The sequence below is a fragment of the Peromyscus californicus genome, unplaced genomic scaffold (assembly GCF_007827085.1).
Source record: "Peromyscus californicus insignis strain IS unplaced genomic scaffold, ASM782708v3 Scaffold_4__1_contigs__length_199733344, whole genome shotgun sequence".
NCBI lineage: Eukaryota > Metazoa > Chordata > Mammalia > Rodentia > Cricetidae > Peromyscus > Peromyscus californicus.
In genome coordinates, this window is record NW_026294562.1 from 119009446 (window position 1) to 119030062 (window position 20617).

Genomic DNA, 20617 nt, shown 5'->3' on the forward strand with positions numbered 1-20617 from the left:
TATCCAAATTATTGACTCATGCTGGTGACTCAATTATACTAAGTTAAAGGCTCCAGAAAAAAATTAGGAGCTATGGAAAAAGACAGGGCATTCTCTTTGAAAACGTCACTAAACGCCTAATGACGCATTGGATAGCCCTCAAGGCTGGAGTGAGTGGAGTCCCCAGCAGCACCCTACCCAGTACATTTCCTGGGGGCACTTCCTCCAGATCTTCCAGCTCCCTTCCCATCAGAAGATACAGGTTCTCCAGAGTGCAGCATGCCATGTGGGGAACAGCAGGCAGGTCCTCCAGCGGAGCTGAGAAGCCCAGTGGAACCTGCCAGAGAAAAATAATGGAAAGCAAGTGAGGAGACGAGGGAGGTGTCACAGGGCCTCAAGTGTTTAGTTAGCAGCAGGACACTGTGAGGTCACCTTTCGTCCACCCAAAACACGCAAAGCTGAAATGTTATTTTCTATTCTCCGTGGGTTATGATAAAAAACAAGTCACATCTGATGAGTAAGTTCTGAAACACTAAAACTTCTCACATATTTAAAATGTGTCTAAATCCCCACCTAACAGCTTTGAGGTTAAAACCTTCTCCTGTGACCTGGGAGCTCCCCTTCTGCTGGTCCAGAGCCCCTTGTTAATATGTATGAGCATTATTCCATGCAACAGTTCTCATGACTATACCATGTTTGTTTCAACACTCATTATTACCATTATAATTTAAAATTGCCGGAATCTTCCTGAGAATGTTCTGAAAATCGTTCAACAAGAACTGTGCTAGTCAGACACATGAAACTAACCAATAAAAACACCATGAAAATGCTGAGCACCTGCTAGGTATGTATGCCGCGGTGGTTAGTCTGAAAGGGAGCATATGCTGAAATACTAGGAACGCTGAAGAAAAGACAGAACACACGTGCATAAAACCACATGCGAGAACGGATTTATGAGCCCCTACTTCATTATTTATTCTTAAGGAGACAGTGTCATGAATGATTCAAGGTGTGAGTTTTTTGAGTGTTCAGAAATATATCCTCCATATCCAAGTACCCAGGAAGGATTTCAATCGACCAATCGTCTTTGGTGCCCACAGGGCAGAGCTAGTACTAAGATCGAATAAAACGTCTTAGCTCTACAGTATAATAGCAAGACAACTGACATCACAAGCACAGACTGACTGCTGGAAATGGAGCAGAGCAAGAACACCCATGGAGGCTCAAAAGCAAGGGAGACTGGGAGCCTGAGGAAAAAGATGGCTTGGCGACACGATACGTCTAATGTCCCCATTCTGTACGACTGCAACTCTCAAGAGCAGCTCTGAAAACAACATGGCAGGAAATCTAGATGTAAGGAGCACACCAAGCCTGATGCTACAGGCCTATAATCCAGGGACTTGGGAGGCTGAGGCAGAAGGATCACAGTTCAAGGCCTGCCTAGGTTACAGAATGAGCTCAAGGCTATCCTAGGCAACTCAGTGAGACCATGTCTCAAAATAAAAAGTAAAAAAAAAAAAAAAAAGGGTTCAATCTCTAGCAGTACGTGCACACACAGCACACGTCCATGAGCTGAGCACGCATGCTCGCTCTCTCCCACCCCCTTTCTAGGAAGCACATTCTTTCCTAGGTGATCCTGCAAAGGAGAACAGCCCATCAACACCCTGATGACAGCAGTGTAAAATCCCAAGGACACCCAGCTAAGTCAGACCCAGCCCCTAAGTCTTAGAAAGTATGAGTTGATAACCTCCACTCTTCTAAACTGCCAGATATGTTATAATCTGTAACATTCAGTAACAGAAAATAACACAAAGAACATAGGTAGGATCTAGTAGGGCTAACTACCACACTAGGTCTGAAATATTTCACATATCCTTTTTCAAAAGCATATTAGACCGGGATTCCTGTGGCTGTGACTCCATGGAGTCAATTGTCTTTTGGGTGGTTTAGCTGTAGACACATAAGTAACCAGTTCCAACCTGTAGTCTCAACAATAGATGATACATAGATGGTGATTAGAAGTGCTCATGGGATTTGTAACAGTCAGTAAGTGGGTGCTTCAGAGGACAATCCTTATCACTGGGACAGTTTAGAGAGTGCATGTATCTCAAGCTAAGAACTACTAAGGTCAGAGCAGATGTGCAGGCTGTAACACTTTGAGCTCCCCACAATGCAAAAGTGTGCGCACACCAAGTACTGTGCTGTTCCACAGCCTGGCAAGGCCTGCCTAACCACCACGCAGCATGGCAGAGAATGAACCGCGCACAGAAGGGGTGAGGGCAGACTTCCTCCAGCTGCTCCCCGCGGTCTCCTACTGCATCTAACTGCGCTCTCCTGGTCACCCACAGATTAGCTGCTTCCATGAGGCCAGGGGCTTATGTGCCTGAGGGCCATGTCACTCATGCTGAGTTGCTTCTTGCTGGTCCTGCCTGGCGCTCTGGTGTCTTTCTCATCTATGTTCAATCCCAATGCCTGTGTCTTGTGTTGCCTGATAATTATGGCCCATGGACTCTTCCGGCTCTGACTCAGGCATTTCTCCACGCTGGCTGTCTATCCGCTCTCAGACAGGCCTGAACAGACTCCAGACTATGCAGGTGGCACCTCCCACCTGCTTACTTCCTATACCTTTTGTCTGAATCATTGGGATTCTGGCTCTGTAAACTTCTTGAAGATTGACCATTGCCTTGGCTCCAGAACATCATCTACATCTATTTCATCCCTCCATCCCAAAGCGACTCTTAATCTTGCTTGATGTGCAAAAAGGCCTGAAAAGCTGTTCACTGGCTTATATGGTTCCCAAATGCTACTATGGGAGCCATTTACACAAAACGTCACCAAGGCAACACAAGAGATGACACAGGAACTGGGGCGCCTTGGTTCATTCCCCTATTCTTCACCACACCCAGCCAGTCTGAAAGTGACCAGGCCCTTGAAAGGACGCCCTTGAATTGTACTCCTCACCCTTACCCGTTGTAAAAACTCCACGGGGCTGTACTTGGGTCCCAAGACAAAAATCTTCTGTCCTCTTCGAGCTCTGCCACTGAACACACGAGCGAATGCAATGAAGGCCTCTTGGCTGCTTTCTTCTTGGGGCACAGGCTGAGAGCTCACACTTGCCACATCTGGCTCATCACCTGCCAGGCACAAAAAGATGTTCAGTGCCATGAATGCTCACTTCAACCCAGGAACTGTTTGTACATACAGAAGAAATAGGGAATATGAGCATTTGGTCCACGAATAGAAACAACATTGATAAAAACCATGACGAAAGTTAGACAATAAGGGACAACGTACCGGGATAAGCAACAGTGTCAAGTACTTTGCACCAAAGCCTGGTTAGGCAATCTGTACCTTTTGGCTCATCTCCCTGGGGACTCGTTTCATCTTGTTTCATCACTCCATCCTGGGTGGGACCCGGGGGTGCCTGGCCCTGTGCTCCTGCGAGCTTCTCTGCATGTCTCTGTCGTGCACGCTCACGTCTTTGGGCCATTTCTTCTTGAGTGAGAGGCCTACAGGATGTTACAAACACGTTATGAGCTGGCAGCACGAAGCACCTCTCGGCTCCTCAAGAAGAACAAGGGCTCATATGGCCACAGAGGTGATGATCGGTCCCCAAGTCCCCCCAAGCAGAGGCTTCTCCAAGTTCCCTCCAGCACAAGCAGGAAGTGGAGCAGGCTCTCTGGCCTGCTGTATCTCCAGCAGCTCTGAGCTTATGAACCAGGGCACAAGTGCCCAGGGCCCCAAGCAGCACCAAGTGCAGTCACACAAAACCTTCCACATGCACTCAATAGTTCTTCTGGGAGAGGCCAACAAGGAGAAAGAAGAGAACAGCTAACAGGCTGTTGACACCTGGAACACCCTGAGAAGTATGCAAAAGGCCACTATAGAATTGTCGTTTCCTGTAATCTGGTCAGTTAATAAACAGTCACAGCTTGACAAACTGAGGAAAAAAAAAAGAACTGTGGTTTTCTTTTTTAGTTCAAAAGTATGTCTTTGTGGAGAATGAACGTTCATAAGGAAGGCTGCCATGTCAGGCTGAAAACTCGTAACTCAGCAGCACTAAAAGGTCCAATTAAAACTATCAGTCACTATTAGACACAGCAGATATTCAGAAGAAAAGGCAATGTGTAAGTAAGTGGGATGAGTGTTTACCAGGGGTCAGTCCATGGAGGGAGGGGCCATTAGCAATAATGGAATAATGGCAATTTTTATTTCATGAAAAGTAACTCCCATTTCTATCAGGATAGAGAAGGTACTTGGAGCTTTCTTCATTAATTTTTTCATTTATTTTACATACCAACCAGTTTCCCCCTCCCTCCTTTCTTCCTGTTTCCTCCCCCATCTCCCCTCTTACCATCCACTCCTACTTGGAGCTTTAAGACTGCAGAAAGCCCTAGAAAAGGTAAGGTTGAGGAAGGGCACTAAGGTTAGGAATTTGGGGTTGGAAGGAAGAAACCAGGCAAGTGAAGGGTCCCCAGGACTGATCTCTCTTTCAAGCAGGCATTCACATGAACCTCCGTGCATGTTCAACCCCTGCACAGAGCAGGACAATTCCTGGCCCTGAGTTGGTAGAATCTGGCATATTTACCACATACTAGGGCTGAGCATCCAGACTGCTGGGACAATCCTTGAGCATAGGCTGGAACAAGAACTGCAGAAGCTGCACTCCTCTGCCTCCCTCCCATGCTGGCCCCTGCCTGACATCAACATTTCTGTTTTACTCTGTAATCAATACCTTGAAGCTAGCCTCAGCCTCTTCTCCCGCCCTGCCTTGCCTCCTTCCTCTCCGGTCTCTTGGAGCACCAGAGGCTGCACAGATAGGCACTGTGCACACAGATAGGTGCAGGGCACGGGCACTTGCTCCTTACCGTCTAAGGAGATACAAGCTCTTGGAGCTAAGACACTTTTGGGGTTTTTAACTCTATTGTTCACTTCTGTGCTCTTCAGGTATTTTGCCAGCTAGATGAAAACCAGTGCTACCTGGCTTCCAAAGGCAGCATCCAGACCTAGGAGTTGGCCCTCATACTCAGACCCAGCTCACTATAGGTAATCCAAGTGACAGACCTCCTAGTACTGGAGGGAGAAACTGGCCACCGCTGCAGAAAATGGGCTCCTCTTCATGGGAACCTCTAAATGCTTACAAATACAGGGCGCACCCTGCTTCCTTCCATCTGCAAGCCATGCCTGCTCTCTGTCCTCTGCAGCAGTGTCTAATTTGTCCACTTCTTGTCTCTTTCTTTGGCATCAACAGCTACCTCTTCCGCTCCTGCTCTTCTGCTCCAAGCTACACACTTCTGCTGTATGTTTGTTTCATTTAGTCTTTTGCTAAAAGAATGCCCACAAGTAATACACGTGATTGGTGGTACACATGTGTAATCCCAATGCCGGGGAAGTGGAGACAGAGGACCCCAGCCTAGCCTAGGAGGCAAGCTCTAGGTCAGTGAGAAATCCTGGGCATGCGCACACACGCGCACACACACACACATATCTGAAAGTATGAATTAAAATGCAAATGTAGAACATAGTACTCATTGTTACGGTTTATTATCATTGGTTTAGACTACAGGAATAGGAATAACAACACAGTGTCTGAAGAGAACTGCTCTCCCTAATGAGCTCTCATCACTGGTCCATTCACCACGCTTACCACTTCACACATGTTACAGCACATATCCATCACAGCCACAGCAATTGGAGACAGCACACATTATACCCCACTTCACATTCAGGAAAACAGAGACTTAGAAAGCTTAAGAAGTTAATTGGATACTACATGAGCCATAATTCACCTGCAATTTGTTGGGTCCAAACTCCATAGTTACCATCTTCCACTTAGCAAAAATTAAAAATCAGCAGCTTAAGAAAAAGCAATTTTAATTTAGCTCTGGTTGGAAAAGAAGTATAGTTTTCACCTTTTATTAAACTCTAAAGCTCATGTTCATGACATGGCCTAGAATCACCATTTAGGTTGATATTTGTTGTATACACCCACAGTCTTGGAACTCAGGAGACTTGAGGCTAGAGTTTTCGTTTGTTTGTTTGTTTGATCAACTTGATATAAGCCATGGTCACCTGGGAAGAAGGAGCCTCAGTTGAGAAAATGCCTCCATCAACTGGCTTGCTGGCAAGTCTGTGGGACATTTTCTTGATTAATGGTTGATGTGGAAGGTCCCAGCCCTCTGGTGGATAGTGCTACCCTTGGGCAGGTGGTCTTGGGTTATATAAGGAAGGCTGAAGCAAACCATGAGGAGCAAGCCAGTAAGAGGAGTTCCTCCATGATATCTGCTTTAATCTGCCTCCGGGTTCCTGCCATGAATCCCTGCCCTGACTCCTGCCACAAAAGACTGTGTGCGGCACAGACATATCCGCCAAAGAAGCTCTTTCCTCTGTCACGGTGTTTATCAAAGCAATAGAGCAAACTAAGACACCGAGCTACATAGTAAGATCTTATCTAAAATAAATAAATGCAAACCAGACAAAAATAGTAAGTATTTCCAGTGACCGGTTAATATGAAATACAGAAATGACTGCTGTTTAGTCGGCCACTGATTAATACCTACTGTGCCCTCCACTGTTACAGGCACTGGGATGCCAGGAGAGGGGACAAAGCAGGCAGAAGGAATCCACAAGAGTCACTTAAGCATCTGTTAGACATCCAGTACTTACTCAGAACAAGGATTATCTGCAAGCAAGCAAGGCTCTGTGAGTAAGGAAACAGCTGAGGCAGTTGAGTTAGCTAGGTTACAGACAACCACCACCCCCCCCCCCCCCCCCCAGAAGAGCGCAGCCACCGGCACTGGAGGAGACCAGAGGTGAGAATGCTGACTGGGGACTGAATGTTACGCCGGCACATAGATTTGGTTGGAAAAGGACAAAACAGGAACAGAAGTCCATCCGGCTTCAGGCTGTCATGCACAAGGACCACACTCTGGCCTCTGAGGCTGGGTTGACACAGCAGCTTGCTGCAGTCAGTACCGGTGGAAACCATGCTATAAGGTAGCACAGATAACACAGAGCAGGTGACCCAAAAGAAGAGGCATCTGTCTGATGTAGCATCTAGCTACTAAAAGCTAGTTCTCAAGGAGGAAGCAGAGCCACAAAACCCAGAGACAACAGGGCAGGTCTGCCTGGAAAACTCCAGTTTCTTATGAACTACAGTTCAGAACAGCAAAAGTAAAGCACAGAATGTACAGAGAGCCAAAAGGCTGGAGCTGCCTGCTTAGCGTCAGGGCGGGTGCTGAGTGCTGACACACCACAGGACGCTTTAGAGCAGGTCCTACAGAGCACCGTGGAAGACACAGGCTTCGGGGCCAGGCAGGCTGCATTCAAACTCTCGTGCAATTCCTCTGGCTATGTGACCTGGAACACATTACTTTCTAAGGCTCTTTAATTCCTCCACAAGTCAGACTGACACACGAGCTGCTATGAGACCCAAGTGGCACAGGGAGTGGTGCTGCAGGAATATCATCCCAGCTTGATGAACCGAAACCAAGGGCTAGAGAGTTAAAGCTTGACCTGCAACGTGCCTACCAGATTTGTGCCTCAGAGACACACAGAGAGACCAGGAGAACAGAAGAGAAAGTCCGCCACAACTCCACACACAGAGAGTGCAGAGGTTTCATGGACAACTTAGGTTGGGATAGCTGACCATCAGGGTAAAGCCTGACTGCATTCTGCATGTGCCCAGCGGTTTTTCCCACCTTCTCCTCATCATATATCATGACTCAGTGTACGCTAATCTACACTACAGGAAAAGAATATTCTGCCCTGGCTTACTGCATTTACTACAGCAGAGATGAGAATGAAATCAGCTCACCCCAATGGCCAATGTCATCAACTCAAAGGCAGTGTAACTCATATAAAAAACATCGGCCAAAAGACACAAAGGAACAAGGCGGAGATGATGACTTTACTCAGATATATTTGAAAACACCATATGGTATAAAGTAAGTATTAAAACTAAGTAACATAGGTGAAATATGGAAGAGAATTGATTGCTCCACCAAAACACACTAAGATATGAAAGGCTGTTAAAGAAAAATACTCATAGGAGACAAAATGAAGTAGTAGAGGAATAGTTACCATGATTTTCTAGAAAAAGATATAGAAAGAGCCACTGAGGAATTTTAAGTGGTAAAAACAGACATGCATGTTCTTTAATTCTTCAGCATTCTCTAGTGTCTGAGATATTCTCAGTGGCTACACACAGACTCTCCAAGGATGTTCGAAAATTGTCATTAGATGGGGCATTTAAAGCTGGACAGTCTAAACACACAGTTACATATTCATTTTCAACTATTCACTTATTCACTTACTGTGTTACCAACTCCTTCCTTTACCCACTTACGGCTTACACATTCATTCACTCATTAATTCTTTCATTTTTCTTCAAAACAAAAATTCTGGAAGATTCTTATGTTCAAACCACTATAAAAAAGCTAAACAAATAATAAAAAACATCTCTTACACAGCCTTTCTCTTAAAGGATAAGCAGTTTTATCAGAAGAGAAGGGACTCTAAGGTGAGGAAGAGCACGAGGAGGACAGGACTCTGTTGATGAGACAGCACACGAGCCGAGGGAAAGAGAACACTCTACCGAAACACCCTGCTGGGGGTCGGTTACCACAGGACAGACTTACTCCATCAAGATTCCCCCAAATTCAGACACTTTGTAATCTCCACTGTACCTCTATATGACTTGTGGAATATTTATTTAAATGGACAAATATTTTTCTGAAGACTTAAAATCTCATCATATAAAAAGAAAAACTCTACCATGACATAAGAAGCAATAAACATAAACACACATTAAAATAAGTATGATAATGAAAAGTGCCACTGCACTCCAACAGCGCACTTCGTATTTTAGGAAAAACCAGGTGTTGAGAATCAATAACGAGTTTTAAGCAGGAGACCTAATCTTCCTTTGCAAGGATTATTCTGAAGAGGTGACAAGATGGTTCAGTGGGTAAAGGGGCTTGCTACCAAGCCTAAAGACCTGAGTTCGATCACCAGGGCTCCCATGGTGTAGGAAGGAACTGACAACTGGCTCCCCACATTGTCCTCTGACCTCCACAAAGTAAGCAAGCAAGTGACTAAATAAATGTAAAATTAAAAAAAACCAAAACCTTTTGAAAAAAGTGTTTGAGAAAGATCACTCTGGAGCAGGGTGAGAAATACACTGAGAGTCTCAGGCAGGGCAACCAGCTCAGAAGCCGCTTCAGTTGTTTCCGGAGATGACCAGGGTCTCCAGGAAAGGATGCTGGGAGCCAGGCTCCGCCAAGCCTCTCCCAAGCCTCTCCTGGACATGGACTGGGCTATCTGAGCCGGGCGAGGCAGCAGACTGGCTGCTGCTAACACGTGTCACTGGGAGGTGTATGCATTAATGAGTGCTGCTACCTCCGCTTCCCTGCCTCCTGCCTGAGAACAGACAGCCTGGCCTTGAGCTCCTGCAGCATGTGTAAGAACCCCCACCATGCCACACTCTCTGTCCCTGGTCCCGGGGCCTGAATGCTCCTCAGATCTCTGCCATGAAATTAATAACTCTTCTAATAAAAACTCCTCATTCACCAGTAATTCTTCTTAGTGTCCTCTTGGATCACCAGCCCCCTTCAAACTATAACAGGATCTGCCTAGTTAGGGAGGTGGGAGCTGTGGAGAGAAGAACACATGGGGAGCAGACAATGGAGAATGGTTTGCTTCCCCAAGACTCTGAACTTGAAAGTCCTCTGCACAACCTGCCACCTCTGCAGACACAATCTACAGAGAACTGGTATCAGACACTGAGTCCCCACCGAGGCAGATATATCTAGAGACAGGGCAGGCTGACTGCATCAGACCTGACACGTTCAATGAAAGGCTAACTGTCACTAACACAGCTCTTACTAACTAGCCTTTGAGTTTGTCAATATTCCAGAGGTGATTTCAACAGCTTTCTTCTACAGATGGGACAAAAGGACAGATGTTTAAACAGATTAAGTTACCCCAGGGATGTGCACAATTCCAAGGCAGGGGTGAGGAAGAGCGGCAACATCCGTGCCCTCCACCCACACCCCAGCTACATGTCTACCAGTCAATCATAAGCCTTTTCCCGAGCCCAGCCCAACTGCCCCCTTTTTCTTACCTTGGCTTATTCTGAGGCAAGGCTTTTGCATCGACTGCAAACATTTTGGAAACAAAGATAATAACTGGAGCAGTATCTTCACTTCCACATTTCATAAAAGCTAAATAAACAGGAAGCAAAATGTCACTGCTTTCCCCAAGATTAAAAACTGTTGTGAACAGCAATTACATTTAGAATACAGCATCGTCTAAACAGGTTAACTCTGTGCAATTGTGACAAAGCAGGTGTTGGAGGATGCAGAAAAAGAAGCAAGGCGGAAGGGTGGGGGCTGGGAGGCTCTGCCCAGAGGCACAGCTGGTGACAGGGCTGGCCACCTACTCCTAATCAACGCTTCTCTGTATCCACGGCGAAGGTATAGAGCAAAGGACTGCTACCGGTCAAAAGCCAACAATGGACTTTCTAATCCCTTATAACGGCAAGTTAAAGCATGTGTCATCAGGGACAGAGAGATGGTTCATCAGGGAAGAGCACAGACTGCTTTTCTAGAGGACCCAGGTTCAATTCCCAGCAACCACATGCAGCTCACAACCATCTGTAACTCTAGCCCCCACTTCTGGCTTCCATGGGTATCAAGCAAGCATGTGGTACACAGACATGCATGCAGGCAAAACACTCAAATGCAAATAATGATAATAATACTAAAATTTAAAAATAATGTATCAAGATAGTATCAGAACTTAGAAATAAAGATTCAGTGCCATAAAGAAGTCAACTCTCTTTAAGTATACAAAGTTTAACACAATTTCATATCAATATATGTCAGAACCTCAGAGATACTGATCTTTTTCAGAACCTAAACACAGGTATAAAACCACTGATTATCAGGTTTTAGAAAACTTATTACCTCATCAAAATAATTTCTACAAAGAACAAAACATTTGAAACCTGGGGCCTATGCAGGATTGCTTGGCTCGGCCTGGGAGAAGGGGACTGGACCTACCTAGACTGAGTCTACCAGGTTGATCTCAGTCTGTGGGGAAGGCTTTGCCCTGGAGGAGATGGGAATGGGGGGGGGGGGTGCTGGGGGGAAGGTGAGGGGGGTGGGAGGGGGGAGAACAAGGGAATCCGTAGCTGATATGTAGAACTGAATTGTATTGCAAAATAAAAAAAAGAAAAAAAAATCAAACAAACCAGGTGGTGGTGGTCCCAGCACTAGGGAGGCAGAGGCAGGGAGATCGCTTATGAGTTTGAGGCCAGCCTGGTCTACAGAGTGAGTTCCAGGACAGCTAGGGAAACCCTGACTCAAAAAACCAAAATAGATGGATCAATGATAGACAGGTAGACAGACAGACAGACAGACAGACAATAAATTTAAAAAATAAAGTAATAAGATATAACAAGAAAACTATAGGAAGCAAGAACTGAACAGTTTTGAGCATGTTAATAGCATCACTCTGACTGCAGCTAGAGAACACAGAATGGACAGCAGGTGAGAGACAATGATTGTTTGGTCCAGAGAAGCAGGTGGAAACACCGGGCAGTAGTTGGATTCTGATATATTTTAAATGACCAACCCGCAGTATTTTCCAGTAGAGTGGGTCCAGGGGTGTGAGGTCAATGTACCATAAATGACTCCAGGGTCTTTGGACTCAGCAGACGAAAGGGTAGACACAGCTCTCATTACAGCAGGAATAATTAGCAGAGGCAGGTTTGGGAGCCTGGGATATGTCAGGATATGCTTCTGAAGCAGAGCAGAGTGGAGGCGGGGGACGGGGGAGGTAAGCAGTCTATGCAAGTCTAGTAAGTCTGGAGTTCACCGAGCACCTGCGCATGCAGCTACAGACGGGGAAACTACGACCACATAGCTGTCATGTAAAGTCAGAAGGAAAGGTGAGCTCACCAAGACTGCAGATAAAATGAGGTGTAAGGAAGGGACCCCGTGTGTGACATCCAAGTCCAAATGCCAGGGATGAAGCGACATAGGAGTAGCAGCATGTGGAAGCCAGGGAAGACCAGGTTCAGAGGAGGAAGTTGTCAACTATGTCAAACGCTAGTGACAGATGAGGCCAGATGAGGATGGGAAACTGGCCATCTGAGTGACAAAGCGAGTCAGCAGTGGGCCCAGCTCCAGCAGTCTGTGGACTGGGGCTGCAGGGGTTACAAGTTTCAGTATAATGAGAAGAACTGGAGACAAGGAACACAGAGGAGCTCCACGGTGCCCAGAGCCTGGAATGCTAGTGGTCCTCATAGGAGGAGTGTGCACCAGCAGTTCTTAAGCATCCGGACAGTCCCACAACCACTCTTTCAGTCCCTAAGAAAAGCTACAGCAGTGACTTCACAGCTCAGGGAACACATGCTTGGCTCTTTAGGAAGACGGAGCAAAGTGGGAGCGTGAAATGAGATCCGCACAGCAAGCAGGAAGGAGTCTGGGTCAGCGGCTGCTACCCAGAGGGCTTAGCAGTATGCGACAATAAGAGGAAAGCTTTGGGGAGGGGACATGCTCAGTTCTAGAAGTGGTTATTTGGGGAAGTGAACGGTGTGACAAACTGGCCTTCCTGTAAACTAATGTTCAGCAAACTGGGGCAGCCTGGACTGAGGACAGTCAATGGTGTAGTTCATTGCACTGTGCCCACTGTGCACCGGTCCTTACCTGCTTTCAGGGCTTGGGTTTCCAGAGGAAGAGACTCAAAGGTCTGTGATCCTGTGCACAGCAGTTTCTCCACTCGCTCAGATGTCATGTCAAGAGGACTGGGAAGTTTCTGACACACCATAGCTGAGGCCTGTCGTTAAGGATTCTGTACTTTCAGAGAGACTGCACTGAAACAATCAGGCATGTTTATACAGAAATGTCTGGGCTGTAAGGCATACTGCTTTCTGACTCACGACTCAAAATCTGCACATGCTTGCAGGATGTCCACTGACTCTGACTATCTACTTTCATAATCCTAGTGAAAAGTTTTATCTAATCATATACTTTATCAACTATTTTATTGTTATTGTATTTTTACTTTAGAACACAAATATTGTTTTGAAAAGAATACTTCTTAGATTAACCAACAGCAGCATATTAATTTTTCTAGTATTTAACACTGCTTTGAGATAGAACACAAAGTAAACAGAAAACATTTACATTGGATCGGAATGGGTTATTTCCAGAGGGTTATCTGATTGCCAATGAAATACTGTTTTTATCTTATTTTATAAAATCCAGCTAATTAAAATAAAGGATACCGAGAACAGCGTGGGATATGGGGAGCCATTGACTGCAAATGGCATTGATCTGGACTTTAGGGTCTGAATGTCGTGCCTCCCGGGCTCCAATTTTTAATCCTAAAGAAGTCACAATTTTATCAATTTTTTCTTTGTCCCTGTGGGAAAGAGGAGAGAGAAGGCATAAACAGATATGCATAAGCAGCAAGGAAAATCAGTTTAATTTCATTTGGCACCTGTTTTCTCCTTTTCAGAAGAAGGTAAAAATAAGTAGCGGGCCCTGACAAGCTGCAACTCCACAAGCTTTATGCTAACACTTTCAGACTCCTCCAGAACTGTGCACAGAGACTGGTCTACAACAAACTGAAACAAGCGATGTCTATCTACCATAACAGCTTTACAAACAAATCCTAAGGCCCTGATTCTGCCCACAGGTTATCAGTTTACAAAGACAGCTTTCTTTTGCACTTGTACCAGGAGAGTTTTCCCCAAGTTCCCAATCTGGTCTCTTCCACCACAATTACTGCTTCTTTAAACCGTGCTTACAGAAAGCAAGGCCCAGCGCTTTGCAGCCTCAGCGTTCATCACCCCAGCAGGCCACAACACACTGCTATTGCAGCCCTTCATGCCCCTCCTTGAGCTACGTGTACTCCTTTAAATTGTTCCAAGCCCTTTAACTAACTTACCTGTGAAGCTCTGTTCACTGTCCAGGTCAAGCTCAGCTAAGAGACCACCGGACTGGGAAGTGGGTAAATGACCCCGCCCCAAAATAAACAATTTTACAACAGCCTTACTTTTTCAAGACCGCGTCATACAGACTCCAAATGTTTTCCAGGATCAACTGAACAAATAAGGGCTTCTTTCCTTTGGCCTGCACAGAAGAACATGTCGGCTTCAGTTCCTGAACATTTACTCACTTACCCTCATCCCAGCACTGTCAGTGTGGCTGATTTATGCTAGAGTACTTATTCAGTGGTAGAGATGAAAGCATGCTCGAAATAGCCAATAATTCATAATCAGTAAGCCACCAATTCTCTTCCTCTAGGAACCAGAGGGGGGTTGAAATAATGTGAGCATTTGGAGGATATACCTCAGGGGCTGCCCCACAACTACCATCAAAAAAACACAATGTCCAAGCTGCAAGCTGACTTCACTCAGTGTGTGGGGGCTGTCTTCACAGGCTTGCCTTTCCTGTGTTCATGTTTCTTGTGTTCTTAAACATGAGAAACCGTTCATAACAACAGGCCATTCTTTTAATTGCAGACTTTATTTGTTCCATGGAGACAGACACACATAGTATTTACAGCAACTCAGATGTGGACAATTAAAAGCATTTGCCAGCAAGCTTGACAAGCAGTTCAAGTCCTGGAATTTACATGGTGAAAGGAGAAAATCAACTCCTTCAAGGAAAAAAAAAATTTTTTGTTTTTTAGTCCATTCACTTTATTCTTCTGAGTCAGTTCTCTCTCTACACAACTTCTTTTCTGCTCTCATTCTTAGCTCCTTTTCTGCCTGATATTTCTATCTTTTTTTCCTCAGTGATTTTTTTATTATTATTATTTTTAATTTTATAATTTACTTTAATTTTACATATCAGCCACGGATTCCCCTGTCCTCCCTCCCCCCCCCCCCCCCCCGACCCACCCCCTATTCCCACCTCCTCCAAGGCAAGTTCTTCCCTGGGGATTCAGCTCAGCCTGGTAGATTCAGTTGAGGCAGGTCCAGTACCCTCCTCCCTTTACCCAGGCTGAGCAAAGTGTCCCAGCATAGGCCCCAGGCTCCAAAAAGCCAGCTCATGCACTGAGCACAGGTCCTGGTCCTACTGCCTGGGGGCCTTCCAAACAGTTCAAGCTAATCGACTGTCTCACTTATCCAGAGGGCCTGATCCAGTTGGGGGCTCCTCAGGTATTGGTTCATAGTTCATGTGTTTCCATTCGCATGGCTATTTGTCCCTGTGCTCTAGTCCAACCTTGGTCTCAACAATTCTTGCTCATATAATCCCTCCTCTCTCTTGCTGATTGGACTCCCGGAGCTCCACCTGGGGCTTGGCCGTGGATCTCTGCATCTGCTTCCATCAGTCATCGGATGAGAGTTCTATCATGACAGTTAGGGTGTTCGGCCATGCGATCACCAGTAGGTCAGTTCGGGCTTTCTCTCGACCACTGCCAGTAGTCTATTGTGGAGGTATCTTTGTGGATTTCTGGGGACCTCTCTAGCACTCTGCTTCTTCCTATTCCCATGGGGTCTTTATTTATCATGGTCTCTCTTTCCTTGTTCTCCCTCTCTGTTCTTGATCCAGCTGGGCTCTCCCGCTCCCCTAAGCTCTCTTTCCCCCGACCCTTGCCCTTCATTACCCCCACTCACGTCCAGTTTGCTAGTCTGTTTTTTAAAAATCAAACCACATAAAAAATTAATAGTTTGAGTAGTGAGAACCTTGGGTTGGATGAATGTTATTGCATAAACATGAGATGGAACATATATCAAATGCCTCCTTCCGGAAGAGCCATTGGCAATATTATTATTATTAATTGATGCCAATTAAAAGCCATTGCCTTCAATGTCCAGTTTAAAGAAAGTCATCAAAAGAAATTTACACGCATATGTGACTTTCAAGGCTTTACTTACATTATGAAAACATATGAAAAAAATTACAATGTCTAATCTTAGAAGAATACAAAGGCAAAAATGTGAGTCTTCCAAGTGCCCAGGATCTAAGATTTAGAGTACTCAGAAACCAAAAACAGTTTTCTATTCACTTAATGTAATTTACTTAATTTAGAGACAGTATCACTATTTCTCAGGCTGGCCTTAAATGCCTAGGAACTAACCCTCCCAGGTAGGTGGGGCATTACACATATACAACTGTACTCAGCTTGCTCACCATACTTAAAACCGAAATTCCACATAAATAATGCTTGAACATAAGACTCATGTACTTTTTCCAGTTCTGTGCCATATAAAGTCCTCTGTGAACTCATCTGCATAACTAAGGCTGAGTTGCTTCCAGTAAAGCTGTATAGTAGAAGTTTTCTATAGCCAACAACCAAAGCAACACAGACCACACTACCTGATCAACTCTCATAATCTTCTTAGCCTTCATATTTATATAATAATCTCCCCACAGGGTCTTCAAAAGAACTTCCTTCTTGATGCCAATTTTTTGACTATAGATTCTGGCAAAGTGCTCAATTCTGAAAGAAAATCAATAGTGCATGTTACAACAATAACAATGAACACAGCCAACACTTCACTGTTTCTTTGCCATATACCATTCAAAACGCTTTCTACATACTATCAAACCTAATACTTTCAACTGTCCTAACACTTTTCTCATTTTATAGAAAAGGATAATGATACAAAGCTATTACACAGGCAGTGAGTGAGATTGGGATTCAAAGACAAGCAGGGTGACATTCAGGCCTGTGTCAGTGTCCAACATGCTATACACTGGCATGAATTGGAATGTAGGCTGCAGCTCCCATGTGAAATTTGACAAAAGGTAAGGATGCTAAGGAAGCAAAGGTGCCAGTTGTCCATCATAACTCTACTAATTACAGAAATTATTTTTGGTTTTCAATGCTGTAAGTGCTGTTATTCACAAGGGAAATGAACTCTAGAGCCCCAATCTGCCAAAACTAGAGGTGTAGCATCCTGGAATATCAGTGACAGATACACATTTACTCAATTCTCACCAACCCAGAGAAACCAGCTAGCACCAGTTTCTATCCACTGGAGGGGAATCCACCAGCCCCGGGGTGTAGGGCAGCCTCCGGTTAAAGGGCTCGGGACCACCTTCCTGGAGGAAACAGAACTCATCATTAAAAGCTTGTCTAGAGCTCTCAAAGTACTAGCATCTTAGAAGATGCTGCTCAGAAACAAGACAAGAAGACCTCCTCTACACAGCTCTTCAACACGACACCAGAGCTACCACCACAGTGCTGAGAAAGGGGAACTATCCTTGGCTGAAGGTGATACGGTCATCCATGCAGAAAACTTCAAAAGAACCAGCAAGACTGTTAGTGGAGCTAATACCCACTAAAGCAAGACTGCGTGCCAAGCTGGCATGAGCAGTCAGTGCTTCCCAACATGCCAGCAGTCTCAGTACAGAAGACAGGCGGGCGGCAAGAAAGTCTATAAACCTACTCCATACCCTGCTATGGGGAAAATGTAGTGCTGCGTGTCCATCCATACGGCCCAGCTCCAGAACGCTGACACCATGAAATGCTGACGTGGGTGTAGAACAACAGCCTCTCCATCCATTACTGGTAGGAAAGCAGTAGTACAGCCTCCTTGGAAGACAGTATGGTGGTTTCTCAAATGTCTAGACATGCTCACTTGTGATGCAGCAATGGTATTTAAGCATTCACATAAACTGAAAGCATATGTCCATGAAAATATATGCACATGGATGTTTATAGCAGTTCAATTCACAATTTCCAAAATTTGAGGAAAGCAAGCAAAGTGTCCTTTAAGCACATCAACAGATGAACTGTGGTACAACCAGAGGCGGGAAGATGACTCAGCACTAAGCAGAACTACATGGAGGCAATGTAAGTGTTCGCTGCTAACTGAACGAGGAGGCCGACCAGCAAGAGCCACACACTGCTGACTTGACTATGCGGCAGTTTAGAAAAGTCTAAACTATGTGAGAGTTAAAATACCAGTGGCTGCCAGTGGTTGGAGGGAGGTAGGAATGGACAGGCTGAGCTACTACATAAACTTCATTTTTTATTTGATCCAACAGTTACTTATTCAGCAGAGGTTTTCCTTTGTGTTTTTTTTAATTTTCAAAAAGGTTAGTTTCTTCAAAAATCTGTATTATTATTTACTGTTAGTTCCTGGAGAAGTCAAACTATCCTATATGGTATAATAATGCAGGGCACAGCACCGAAAGTGAGCTCCACAGCATCTTTGTGTCAGGGCGTGTTTACCAATCACAAAATGAACTACATCAGTGAAGGATAATGGTCACAGTAAATCTAAGTATGGATGAGAGTGTTTGTGAAATTTGTACTTTCCTCTCAATTTTGTTATGAACCCACATCTGCAGGGCTTTTTTTGTTTGTTTGTTTAAATTTTAAATTCATTTTAAAAAAGAAAGAGAGGCGGACTCTGAAGCATGCCCTTCTCCTCACTGAGGAAGGAATCTAAAGTTAGCATACCACAGTTCTTTTTGTTTCTGTCTTTCAAGACAGGGTTTCTCTGTGGAGCCCTGGCTGTCCTGGAACACACACACACACACACACACACACACACACACACACACACACACACACACACACACACACCTGCCTTCGGACAATTCTTTCCACGTCAGCTAGGGTGCTTTTCCTGAACCCCAGAGGTTAATGTTAAATGAGCTAAGTGATGTTATTAAGAAGCTGCAGGAGTTGCAGTCAACAATTACGGTAGGAAGGAGAAATGCCAAGGTCATCAGTGGCTCAGAAAGAGTACAAACAGTACAGGCTGCCGAAAATAAGTAACAACTGACCCTTCTCGCTGAGGACAAAGGGAGAGAAAAATACCCAGAGATCAAACTCCGCATCACAGCTACAGCTGCTGACCTTCTGGAGCTGTCTCAAGACTCAAGCTGTCTCTGGATTTGCTACAGCATGAACTTCATTTTCAATCTGACCAAATAGTTACTTATTTAGGAGAAGTTTTCCTCATAATTTCCCAAAACTTCAGTGTCTATACAATCTGTATTACTAGTTACTCTTGCTTTCCTTTTTGAAACAGAAAACTCTTCTTCTCCCTGTAGGTTCTTATCTCACTCCAACGACCTGGAAAGGGCTGCAGCTTCCGTTAGAGGACTGTGGATGGAGTGCTGCTCTCTCCCCACCTAGGAATGGTATTCCCGGGAAAACTCAGGTTGGAGACTGCTCAGGGAGTCAGGCCCCTGTGGCTGCAGGCTTGCAAGGGCAGAACTCTGGAGCTGACCACCGGTTCTGACTGGGTCTCTAAGTCTCCATGGAGGACTGCAGCCCGCCGAGCAACTGGCATCTATAACCAGAAAGTGACAGAGACAGGGTCTCCGAATGTGTCTAAAGCTTTGTCCTGAGACTAGGAAAACAGAGAAGACCTGGCTCCTTTACCACAGTGCAGTGAACAGGAAGGCAGAAGCAGTCTCCCAGTGGGGGTCAGCCCTGCACCTGCTGAAAGAGACAGGTGAGCTCCTGGGCACCTCCATTTTCTGTGCACATTTGATTGACACCTGCCAGTCAAACCTGCAGTATTTGGACTCCATTCATTGTGTTTTCACGTCCCTGTCTTTCATGAGGCAAGTCTGTAGGTGGCTTTTCTTTCTTTCAGTGAAGAATTTTATGCGTTTGCCACAACTGTTTAGATGAGGCGGATTTCAGTTTGTTTGTTTGTTTGTTTGTTTGTTTGTTTGTTGACTTTTATCTGCACTTATTTTTATGCTGAGTTTATTCCCTTACCATGAGCTTTGTTTCTTCAGTTTCTGGGATTGAGGTATCTTTTTGTTTTGTGCAACCTCCTCTTCTGGTTTTGGAAACAACTTGTTCCTTTCCAGTGAGGATCATTTCCTTGTGGCGGGGAGCTCCTGTACCGGTTGATCTGGCCATGAGCTCTGTAAGTTCATCATCAGCGCATCTCAGGTGCTGTGTTCCCTGGCTGTCTTCAATGACTAGAGAAGCGGCATCTAAATCCAAGTTCAGTGTCACTCGCTACATTTTTAAGCATGTTCTGTAAAAATTCAGCACTCTTTTTGGCCACCGATCCTGTGTCCAGCCCCACTGTTTGGCCTGGGTACACCTACCAACTCCACCATTATACCACTGGAACAGCACACGTGGTTTCTTTAAAGTGACATTGTTGGGGCACTTGGTGGCTTTTTCGAGATGCATACCCTTAATAGCCTGGGCAGTTTCACGTGTGTTCTTAAAGTGAACAGGAAGATTTGAACCTCTTGATTTGCATGATTTTGGAGGGTTTTCTGGGTCAAGAGAGTAGCAAACCATCTTCACAGGTCACCTTAGGCTGCTTGTAGAAGAGGGACAGTGTGGTTTTTATTTTATGTCTCCAGAATTTTAAAATATGTTAAATTTGTGTTACCAAATCCAGTCATATTTTCTTTTATATTTTATAATACTGTCAGATAAGTGTCCCATCTTAAATTCTAAAAGTGGTAAAGACTCTATCAGAACTACAAATTATAAGATATTTGCCCTGCTGCTCAGGCCACCATCTTGAAATCTTTTCCAGTCCAGCAGTTACTGACACATGCAGGTAATGCCAAGTCTTTAGATCTTCCTTTGGCCCCTCTTCGTTCAGTTTTATTTCATAGCAAACACAAAATTTGCTTCTTCACATTGACCCATTCCCTATTATTACTCAGTGTTT

The 20617-nt window shown here is 45.0% G+C and overlaps 1 protein-coding gene across 1 annotated transcript in view; it reads right to left on the reverse strand.

The window, feature by feature from the left end:
* Nucleotides 1-20617, reverse strand: part of Efl1 (elongation factor like GTPase 1) — a 125544-nt gene that overhangs the window by 78102 nt on the left and 26825 nt on the right. Inside the window, exons 8-15 of the mRNA XM_052762949.1 lie at nt 16320-16443; nt 14047-14123; nt 13274-13410; nt 12693-12815; nt 10103-10202; nt 3331-3488; nt 2947-3113; nt 178-316 (exon numbers count right to left, since the gene is read on the reverse strand). Of these exons, the coding sequence (XP_052618909.1) occupies nt 178-316; nt 2947-3113; nt 3331-3488; nt 10103-10202; nt 12693-12815; nt 13274-13410; nt 14047-14123; nt 16320-16443 (1025 nt within the window). The remainder of the gene's footprint in view (nt 1-177; nt 317-2946; nt 3114-3330; nt 3489-10102; nt 10203-12692; nt 12816-13273; nt 13411-14046; nt 14124-16319; nt 16444-20617) is intronic.